Source organism: Drosophila innubila (assembly GCF_004354385.1).
Source record: "Drosophila innubila isolate TH190305 chromosome 2L unlocalized genomic scaffold, UK_Dinn_1.0 4_B_2L, whole genome shotgun sequence".
NCBI lineage: Eukaryota > Metazoa > Arthropoda > Insecta > Diptera > Drosophilidae > Drosophila > Drosophila innubila.
The window spans coordinates 11,379,223-11,391,065 of record NW_022995372.1 but is presented as its reverse complement, the minus strand read 5'-3'; the positions used below and the strand labels follow the sequence as shown (position 1 = coordinate 11,391,065).

Below are 11,843 nucleotides of genomic sequence, written 5' to 3'. Positions count from 1 at the left end.
TTCACTCACTTGTGTACAATAACGCCGCCGATGTTCTGCCCACTGCTGCTCACAGGTCTCTATGGACTTCGGGGATGTCGTCCTGTTGTCTGCCTTTCGGCCGATAGTGCAGCTTAAGAAGACGTGCAGTTGGTAAAACAGTCTACGCACGGCACAAAGATTTCTCTTGGGGCAGAGGCCGGCCAGTACTCCTCGGTTCCAGACGCGGCACAACCTCTGGTGGAATGTCAAATTTCGTGGCAGCACTGAGTGACGGCAACGTGTGCTACTGCGGCACAAGGCGCGAAACTCTCCACAAAAAACTGTGTGCCTGGGAAGGCAACCACTCTTCGCCGATCAAATCGAACTCACGAATTTTCTGTCAACCCGTGGTCTCCTAAAATTCTTCCTCTTCCTCTATTTTCTCTTCCTTTTCAAATCCAAAAAAAAACTCGCCGTTACTGCAAAAAACAAAATGCATCGTTCTCTCTTTATGATCTAAAATTTAGGTCGCCACCCCTTTCACATGTAATTTACCGCCGATACCTATCGATAACTATATCTTTTAAATACATAACAAAGTATATCGACAGAGCCGATAATAAAGGAAAATACAAATAACAATAAACATCGAGCTGGCACAAACGATAAAACATGAACATAACAATACCCCCCCCCTAGATCGTTTGTGACCAGCCGGCACCTAACGCAGCGCCCAACGTAGGCCACACCCACAACATGACCCTACTCAAGAGCACTATGAGATCTCATACTCTACCGACTGAGTTAGCTGGGCTTCCAACAAAAAAAGGTCGTGCGCATCCGTGAGCCACAACGCTTCAACGCATCTACTCGGCGATCCTCTACGCGGAGATTATGCCGTCCTAGATGGTATCTATTCATCGCCAGTGGATCAGTGAACCTTATTTGCCCATCGCACAAAAACTCGGCATCACGATGATCCTGGATTCATCCTTCTCTACTCTCCGGAATAGTTACTGTTCTTGGATCTGGGCTTCTTGACTTTGGGAAACATCTCCTCGACACTTCGGACCCTGCCCTGGGCTCTTGCGTCCTGATCAGTTCATTGATGAGTGCCATCATCTCCATGAACCCTTCTCTAATCTGCTCCTGAAGCGCATCGCTAATACCCAACCGCAAGGAATGCCTATACGTCTGGTGGGCCTGAGCAATCGCTACATTTACCGCTGATTTCTCGTCGCTATCCATTCTTTTCTATCTAAAAAAATCTAATCCCGTATTTTCTATAAATACTAATAAATGTCCTGTATTCTAATAAATAGATATAAATAACACTAATCTCACTAAAGCTAACCAAAATTACATATTAACAAGTCTAACACTACAGAGACTTACTAATACAAAAACTAACAACTAATATATACAGACACTAACTAATATTCAATAAATTCACACTACCCAGCAGGACTTAAAAAAAACGTAAACAATACCCAACAGGACTTACAATACTGAATATATATACGTCAAACAAAACTACTCACGAAAATAAACAGACTTACGATACTTAACGAAACGCCTAACGATTACCAATATAATAACTATAACTACCAAAAAAAATAAATTACTAAATATTAATACCAATTATTTTCTACTATATTTTACAGCAAATACATCAACTAAACAAGGGAGAAAAAAATATATACACAGGCGGACCAACATTCTCTACGCACGATTCGGACAGTGGACAAACATTTAAGCATCTGTCAATGCTCAGTTCATCACTCGCGTGATGAACGGCATCCGAGAAACGCTATCTGAGTTTCTATTTGGCTTCTATCGTACATCTGGCAGCTTCTACGCATGTTGAGTGACCGATGCGGCGCAAGATCGATACTGGTATCGTCCTGGGTCACCAGTCTCCGAGGCTCAAAACTAACCACGCCAACACACATCCACAGCAAACACAGAGTAAGACAAAACAAATAGATATAAATAAATAAATAAATAACAAACAACATACTAACCTAATATCACAATTGGTATCACAGAATTAAACTATCGTCACGGCTACCACCAGGCTATGGATACAGTCGGTACGTCCCGAACTGCACCAACGCAACGAGAGCATCCTCCGATGCCAAAAGGAATATATGGTCGGCAAAATCATTCGTGTTTTCGACTACAACACACTGCGCAATTATGGGCCACCCCATTGCATAAGCATAACTTCAGGTGCGTGGATCCCAAAGCCGAGGGATTGACCTCGTGTATCAACATTGTATACATTTATATTTTTTTCAGAAATAGCCACGATTTTAAAACCGTGAGCTCTTTCGATTGGGCGCCATATTGTTGAACTGCTTGTCACTCTGTGCGCCGGCTGGCTCATCGGTTCTCAGGGTAGAGTCCCATCCCTGGCCTGCAGTCCAACAATCGATTACATCATCGATACACAAACAGCTGTGGGAACGGAACCACAACACTACAACAAAAGACGACGGAAATCCACAACATAAACAACAAAACCTGCAATCAACAACAAAACGGTAAGTAAACAAACAAACATTCACAAAACCTAACACTGATCCACCTCTCGTCCAAACAGGATCCCGGTTCCGGACCCAGGCGTACCCCCTGCCTGAGATGACACTCACCGTCATCTCCCCTATGTTGGCCACCGAATGGACCTACTTCATCCTGTGTTGGCCATCGTGTTTCTCCCCCCCTACAGCAATAATTATACGGACATTTTCATGTTCAGATGGGTATAATTTGTGTTATTTCCTTTATTATATATATACATTGCGGTCGAACATCCTTAATCTCTAACATCTTTTATATTTCATGTGTGTACATTTCTTCCTTGGCTACACGAAACAACAGACGAGGAACGAAAACATGGCCATCAACATAAATAACATATAAATTTGCACCATAAATGCGACACAAGGCTGTTGCGGAGACGTGGACAAATATATATATATATATGTTTATACGTATGTATGTTATGGAATGGTATGTTAAGGTTAAATGTGAATCGCTTAATATTTTTAGCCTGCCTAAAGAGCTCTGGGTGGTTTATAAGGATGGCAGAGTATATGTATATATTGATAAATGTTATATATATATGTGTTTATCTGTCAATCTATGTGTGCTTGTGATTGTAATTAAATATCATTATATACTTAAATGTATATAAATATCTGTCAAATATTAATCATGTCGTTATCGTCCCTACTCTGTTTGTCTTGTTTTCAATTTTAATTTGCATTTTAATTAATTTTATATTCTTTTTAGCTTAGCTTGATTTTTACTGCGATTTTTACATCATTTAAATTTAATTATTAATAATAGAAAAATATTTTATTTCTTTCTTATTCAGATTCTTGTTTTCTTTCTTTCAGCTTTGTTAATTTCGTTTATCTTTAAGATAATAAATTTTAAGTTTAATTCTTTGTTCACTTTTCGTCTATTTTGCCAATGCTTAGACAGCGACTGCTCTACACAAAACGCACTATGTGTAATTATTTATAAAATAAAAAAATAATTCAGCGAAAAGGCGTAGTTCCTGACATGGAAAGGGGCCCTCGGAACGGACTCACTTGTGTACAATAACGCCGCCGATGTTCTGCCCACTGCTGCTCACAGGTCTTCTACGGACTTCGGGGATGTCGTCCTTGTTGTCTGCCTTCGGCCGATAAGTGCAGCTTGCCAAGATGACGCAGTTGGTGCGGCAAACAGTCTACGCACGGCACAAAGATTTCTCTTGGGGCAGAGGCCGGCCAGTACTCCTCGGTTCCAGACGTGGTGGAATGTCAAATTTCGTGGCAGCACCAGTGACGGCACACGTGTGCTACTGCGGCACAAGGCGCGAAACTTCTCCTCACAAAACTGTGTGCCTGGGGAAGGCAACCGCTCCTCTTCGCCGATCAAATCGAACTCACGAATTTTCTGTCAACCTCGTGTTCCTAAAATTCTTCCTATTCCTCTATTTTCTCTTTCCTTTTCAAATCCCAAAAAAAAACTCGCATTACTGCAAAAACAAAATGCATCGTCTCTTTATGATCTAAAATTTAGGGTCGCCACCCTTTCACATGTAATTTACCGCCGATACCTATCGATAACTATATCTTTTAAATACATAACAAAGTATATCGACAGAGCCGATAATAAAGGAAAATACAAATAACAATAAACATCGAGCTGGCACAAACGATAAAACATGAACATAACAAACTATTTAACTAATTGGCACTTTGTCATTCAGCTGATAACGCAACGCAAAACATCGAATATCGATATTTTAAGTATTGTCGCCGATAGCTTGTCCAATCGATACAACATCAACAATCCTAGTTCTAGTTTGACGGACGCACTGTCTAAAAATTGAAAGTAGAAATAATTAATAACTCTATGTGCAAACGTGTGCAATCATTGCAGCATACACGCATCTCGATACGAGATTGTGGGAGTGAATCCAAATAATAAAGTTAATCACATATTGGCCGACTTAGAGCCAGAAAGTGTGTCGTCAGAACAAAAGAGAAATTTTTGTGCGTGTCACTGTCCGTCATCCTCAAACCTCTTGAGGGCACAACGCGCTGCGATCAGTAACGAATCGAACGGTAAACGTTGTCAAAGTCCCCCGCCTACCCCCTACCACCTGCTTAACAAAAATGCAATAGACTTTGCCCACATTACAAAATTTTTCATGAATATCTCTAACTACGACGGCAGGTGAAAGTCACAGTTTTAAGGTAAGCATCAAAAATATGAAACAAAACACCACTGATGTGCGTATTTTCACCCTATATTATGTAGGTACATTGTTGTTTTTCTATGATTTCCTTGGGAAATGCGCAGATTGAATTTTGCTCTTGTATATGCAATAATTGTGTGTGGGATTAAGGGTTTGAAAACAATCATTTTTCACACTCCATTTGGGGCTCTTCGAAAAAAAAGGTTATAATTAAATAATAATAAGTTTAAATAATAATGTTTGAGCTTTATAAACATTTGGCATGTATCTGTTAGGCTGTGGTTTAATTTGCCCGAAAAATTAAGCTTTTTACTTTCAATTAAGTAATAATGTTAGTTAACTGGCAGACATATTAGTGGTATGAATAATTAACTCTTCTTGAGAACAATTATATCGATCAGCTGTTCAAAGTAGTGTGCCCATTATTAGTAAGTAAATAAGGTAAACACTTTAAAGTTTAAACATTTAACGAAATTAGCCATGAGGCGTTTATGGAATCTTAAATTAAAAATATCACCTCAGTTTACATAATGGTATAATAAAAGCCTTCAGTAGTTTGAGCATAATCAAACGTAACAAAAGTAGCAAACATCTTTTATAAACGCAACTTTAATTACTCTGCAAAAAAGATAAGTTGATAGGTGCCTCACAATTTCATGAAATGATTTTCGTATAAACTAAGCCAATTCATTTGTACTTCAGTGTTAATAATCCCATTATTATTACTGTTAAGTCTGTTGAGCAGTGCAAGCATTTGTATCGATGTGTTATCGATACACGCTCTTGTCACTTGTTATGATATCGTTCACTGCACTCTCTACCTGTAATCTCCGCACTTGCCCTGCGTTTCAATCAGATAAATGCTGTCTCTAAAAATAGTAGGCAAGTTTGCTGCAGCATGCAGCTGCTGAACGTGAGAATATAGTTGTCGCCGTCGGGTTTATCTTTTGTCATAGGTCAGAAATGGACAAGTCACTAGTGCGTAGTTAATCTTGAAATCACACAAAACACAAAGGAAACAGATGCTGCGCAGCGAACGAATCATTGTTTTCTCGTGAACTTGACGTTGACCGCTGGACTTTTGTTTATTTGTTAAATGCGCGAGGCAAATGCAGTCGTGTCTCTCTTCAACTCAGTCTGATTTTCTTCTCTTCTGCTCTCTTATTTTTTTTTGGCTTTCATTGTTTGGTTCGTTAACCCGGCGCAGCAGAGGAACAACTACGCAACAAACAAAAACACATAATATAGCTAACGAATTGTAGCAAATACGCAACTTGGTTAAAAGAGACATGCCGGAAGAGGAGCCATCGCAAAAACCAATGGATGAACAAGAAGATCAACAACAACAACAACCAGAAGAAGAACAACAACAGTCGCAGTTGCAGTCGAATGCTAACGATGTGACCGTGGAACAGTCTTCTGAAGAATCACAGCAGCAGCTGCAAACGCAGACAATGCCAACAGATCACATCGCAACGGAGCTATCGGCTGAAGAGGCAAGTGTAACCACAAAATATACCATATACTAATCAGTGTTGCCAATTTTGAACAATTAACAACTTGAAATAAAATAAAACTTGATTTTCATGTTTATCAATTAAAAATCCTCATTATTTGGTGATAATAAGTTTCTTATTCTTTAAAGTGATTATCAGGCATTTTTTATAAATTGCTAACTAAATCTATAAATCCAACTTTAATTGTTATATTTTCAAATAAATTGTATTAAATTTTTCATAAATCTTATAAATTATTATAATTTGAAATCAATTTTTAAAGACTGACTTTTGCGACTCTGAAAAATCAAATCGCTGTGATTTCAACTTTAATAATTTATAAAATCAGGGAATCAAACCGAAAGAAATTTAGGTTACGGTTTCGGTTCCGGTTCGTCCTGAAATAACTATTTCGGTAAAAGGTTATATTTCAGTTTTTTTTCTTTCGGTTCCGGTATCAGTACCGGTACGTAACGATACAAAAAAATCAATTTTGAAAAATTTTAAATATTTTTTTGAACGTATTTCAAAATATTTGAATGCAGAATGTATTAAGAGGCCAAATCATGATCAGTTTGAAAATCAGTTCAGTTTTGATCAAGTTATTACAGCTTAAAGTTGGTCAGACTGCGGTTTTAGCCACTTTACAAGTCCAAATTTTCGTTCAATTTCACATGATTTTTTACAAAATATTGAATGGTCTCAGAATCAAGTTTAAAGTGTTGTTTTATACTAGTTACGATATAAGGAAATAATTAAAAGTGAAAACTTGCGATTTAAAATTTTTAATTTTCAAAATTTCAAAGGGGGGACCCTTAGCATCGAAATCGAAACTTGTTTGAAAATAATTAAATTTTCAAAATGAACAAAAATTTAATACAGAATGAATTTAGAGGCGAAATCATGACCAAAATGACATTCCGTTTGAAAATCTATTCAGTTTTTATCAAGATTCGAATACATATACACATTGTCTAACTGTCTAGCTGTCTTTGCAGATTCGCGCCCGTCGTCTGCGCACCTTGGCGGCCAGAAACAGTGTCCTTAACCCAGTTTCCGCCCCTTTGACCGCCGAGAAACCACAACGGGAACGTGTTCAAAGTACATCACCAAATGAATCGCGTTTGGTGCGCAACGTTTTGGCCAGTTCGAGTGGCGTGGAAGCTAGCAATTTAGGCGATAAAGCGGCGATGACATGGTCGGATCTTACCAGTAAACCTGACAGCGATGTCGATATGAAATCAGTGGCATCAACTCCTGTACAAGACGTGGAAATGCTGCCCGCACACACCATGTGTCTGCCCACAGTCTTGCCGATCAATGTAGAGCCAAAAATACAACAAATGGTCAGCAAGACATCATCCACAGTCAGGAATCTGGATGAGCGTCATGAGCAGATGTTGTCACGTCTGTTGAATGCCACTTGGAATGAGTTTGGCAGTGGTTCCATTATTTGTGCACAGACTGCCAGCTTTCTGGAGCAGTATCCAGCTTTACGATTTGACTTTGAGCCAATTATAACGAATGTGCTGCTCGAGACCGCTTTTAAGTTCTACAACGACGAGGTGGAGGACAGCTTCAAGGTGGAAAATGAGCCAACCCTGCCCGGTTTGGGGGACACCAATGGCGCCGACGACAAGGAATTCTCCTCAGCCAAAAAGATCAAAAGCGATGACACTGAGGTTCAGGAAATCTTGGCCAATGCGGTGGCTGTCAGTGGCAACACCGAAGAGGATCAACGTGCCAGCGCCAGTGCCACGCCCAGCCAAAGCGAAATAACGCCCAGCGACGCATGTGTTGCCTGTGCGGTGCCCTCTCTATTCAATATTGTAACCACATCCAAGCACAATGTGATGCTTCATTTGCTCCGTTGCTATCAAAACTATCACACCGAGTGGGAGCGAGTCAAGGGCAATGATCAGGCACAGACTGCCAGCACTCAGCAGGTCTTAACACTGGCTTTTAAGAGCATCATGCGTGTGGCGGTTCTTGTGCTCACCGATAAAATCCATCAGAATCTGAACTTTCCGCTGGACCAATCGACTTTATTGGAACTCATGTATATGGATCGTGTTAGCGAGCCATTCCTCATCGATCTGGTAGCCGAAACGCATCAGCAGCGTGAGATTTTTGATAATATATTTGGTCAGGTGCTGCGTGGTTTATTCAGTGGCATGCAACGTAACATTTGCAGCTCCAAGATAAACACACAACAGATTGAATGGCTGTCCAAATTGGTTGTCATCAAGGTGGGCAATGCGCGTCCCATTGCGGATTTGGTTTCACGTCAACCCAACTATATACCGCATATGTGCACAAAGATTCCCGGACGTGAGATTGTCAAATGCAGCTTCCTGGGTCCCTTTTTATCCGTCTCCCTTTTCGCCGAAGAGAATGTCAAGTTTGCCGAGTTTAGCACCAAGAATAAGCTGGAGGATGCCGCCACATCGCGTCTACGTTGGGTGAGTAACAGAATTTTATGCTCCACAAATTTGTTTCTAAATTTGCTTTTCGTTTTTAGGAACTACACTCGATGAGAACTCACATGCACACGGTTTTCCATTCGCTGTGTGTCAATGCGAGCAGTCGTCCCAAGACTTTGGATTATGTGGCCAAAATCCTGCGTCATAACGATCGTCGTGTTCAGTTTGCCAGCGATGAGAAGCTGCTTGCCCGCGATGGCTTTGTCATTAATCTGATGAGCGTGCTCCAACAACTCTCTGTCAAAATCAAACTTGATCGCATTGAACCCAATTTCCATTATTACAACAATTCCCTGGTCAACATTGAACAAGACACAAAGATTCGGTTTAACGAGGAGGAATATAAGAGCTTTTTGGCCCGAGATTTTGCTGCTCCTGTGCAGAATGTGAACTTCCAAACACAATGCTGGTTCCTCACCCTTCAGGCCCATCATCTGGGCTATCTGCCGGCCATTCAGCGATATCGGCAAAAGGTACGCGCCATCAAGGAGCTGCAGAAGCTCATTGATGAACTGGATCGCACTAAGCCACATTGGGTCAACTCGCGCTATGCCAATCGCAACAACCAGTTCAAGGAGCGCTGGGAGAAGCAGTTACGCAAACTGAATCGGTAAGTTTTAGAAAGTTTTGGCCCGTATAGATTTCTGTTATTCATATTTGTTTAATTTTACAATTTTCCACTTCATACATCTGTTAATTCTTATATATGCTTTACATTTGTCTCTTAAACAGCTCAAAGACATGCAGCGAGATAACGCTACTTGATCCGGCGCTGTTGCAACGCTGCACCGAATTCTATTCAACCGTGTGCGAGTTTATGCTCTATCAATTCGAGGGTCGTCCAATTGAGGGACCTTACATCTCGAAGCTGCCAGTGCAGCAGCTAAAACCGACTGATGCATTTTCTGCACTGCCCGAATGGTATATCGATGATATTGCCGAGTTTATATTGTTTGCCATGCAGCATGCCAATGTGGACATTCGACAGGGCATCGATCATTCAATCATCACATGGCTATTGACCTGCGTCTGTGCCTCGCATCTCATCAAGAATCCATATGTGACTGCCAAGCTCGTTGAGGTCATGTTTGTGTTCTCCTTGAAGCCAGCTAATTCGGTAAATACAGCGGTAAGTGAAGGGAACTTCATGAGATATATATTTATTAGGTACCTCAATTATTGCAAATCCGAGCCGATAGGACTAAATTTATTGTGCCGACTTACAGCAAACTCTGGTTGAAGTTTCACAAAGTATGATTATGATAAGATAAGATGATAAGAAAAGAAAATGCGTTTTAAAAATGTGTACTTTTATCAATAAATAGAACTAATAATTAAATCCTTTAATTCTTGGATTGCTTTTGCAGATGTGGAACCATGAGCTGGCACAGAACGCACTCGTCAGCGCATTGATGCGATTCTATGTGGACGTGGAGACCACTGGCCAAAGCACTGAGTTTTATGATAAGTTTACCATAAGGTGGGTACAAGGAATGTCCAAAAATTGTTGACAACTAAATAGATGTATTCTTTTGTGTTATAGATACCATATTAGCCATCTGTTTAAATCCATGTGGGAGAATCCCATACATCGTCAGGCTGTCATCTGTGAGTCGCGGCAAGGGAATCAATTTGTCAAGTTTGTCAATATGCTGATGAACGATACAACATTTTTGCTCGACGAATGCCTCGAGAATCTCAAGCGGATTCATTTAACACAACAATTGATGTCCGATATACAAAACTGGAGCGGCATGAGTGCCGAACAGCAACAGAGTCGCCTCACACAATTGGCGACGGATGAGCGGCAGTGCCGTTCCTATTTAACGCTTGCACGCGAAACCGTTGATCTATTTCATTATCTCACTGTAAGATTCGATATTATTCTATGCAATTGAAATTCGCATTGATTAATCTATCTCTATTTCCTATAGAGCGACATTAAGGAGCCCTTTATGCGCGCCGAGCTCGTGGATCGTCTCAGTTCGATGCTGAATTTTAATCTTAAACAATTAGCTGGTCCCAAGTGCAACGATCTGAAAGTGAAGAACCCAACTAAATATGGTTGGGAGCCGCGCAGCTTGTTGGCCCAAATCTTTGATATATATCTCCATTTGGACTGTGATAGATTCGCCCAGGCATTGGCTGCCGATGAGCGTTCCTTTGATCTGCAAATCTGCAATGAAGCCGCGTCGCGTATCAAACGATTGGCGCTACGTTCTGGCGTCGAGGTGGAACGCTTCAAGGCGCTCACACAACGTGCTCATGAGATTTACGGTGAGTTCCAGACTTATCTATACAATTCTATAAATAAACAATACATCTATATATATAAAATTTTTATATATATAAATCTTTTTCAATATAAAAACTTTTTTAATTTATTGTCTTTTCTTGCAGTTTCCAATCAACAGACTGAGGATGAATGCGCTGATGCGCCCGATGAGTTCAAGGATCCACTAATGGATACATTAATGTCCGATCCCGTTGTTCTGCCCTCGGGCACGGTTATGGATCGTGCTATAATCACACGCCATCTGCTGAACAGCTGCACGGATCCGTTCAATCGGCAGCATCTCACCGAGGACATGTTGGTGACCAACATGGAGTTGAAGCAGCGCATCGATGCCTGGCGCAAGGAGCAGCGTGGCAAGCGGCAGAATAATAATAGCTAAGGGCAGGAGTAGGGAGGATTGATCCTATATAAATGAGAAAAACAAAACCATACATACATAGTTTAATGTGCAGTTTTAGTGTCTACCGATATCTCTTATACAAATATATATATATATATGAATATGTACACTTGTCTATATATATATATATATATAACAATTATAAATATGCAACACTAGAGTTTAGTTTTTTTTGGTTTCCTGCTCTGCAATTTGAAACATTGTAATGCAATAATTTATACTATTAAAGAATATGTTGCAAATTATAATCGCAAATTCAAATGTTCAATTATTTGTAATAAATATGCACTCATATATTATATATACATGTATATTTGTAATTTCCTGGTTTAATTGGCGTCATTCTGTCCGGCTACAAATATTTGGAATTAAATTGCAATCAATTGGAATTTACAATAAAGTTTAATAAAGCGTATTTCTAATATAATATATAAATTATACATTTACT

The 11,843-nt window shown here is 40.0% G+C and overlaps 1 protein-coding gene across 4 annotated transcripts; it reads left to right on the top strand.

Annotated features, from left to right (window-relative positions):
• Positions 1-4,295: 4,295 nt before the first annotated feature.
• LOC117782237 (ubiquitin conjugation factor E4 B) lies at positions 4,296-11,810 on the top strand. 4 transcript variants are annotated; one of them, XM_034619272.1, is made up of 9 exons: positions 4,296-4,718; positions 5,931-6,216; positions 7,215-8,678; positions 8,738-9,309; positions 9,432-9,828; positions 10,067-10,179; positions 10,243-10,567; positions 10,634-10,976; positions 11,100-11,810. In XM_034619272.1, exons 2-9 carry the CDS (start codon positions 6,010-6,012, stop codon positions 11,372-11,374), a joined length of 3,696 nt encoding a protein of 1,231 aa, XP_034475163.1. In that variant the 5' UTR covers positions 4,296-4,718; positions 5,931-6,009; the 3' UTR covers positions 11,375-11,810. The 4 variants fall into 4 exon arrangements, with proteins under 4 accessions (XP_034475163.1, XP_034475164.1, XP_034475161.1 ...); XM_034619273.1 differs by having other exon boundaries at positions 5,928-6,216; positions 9,432-9,816; XM_034619270.1 differs by having other exon boundaries at positions 5,928-6,216.
• The last annotated feature ends 33 nt before the right edge of the window (positions 11,811-11,843 follow it).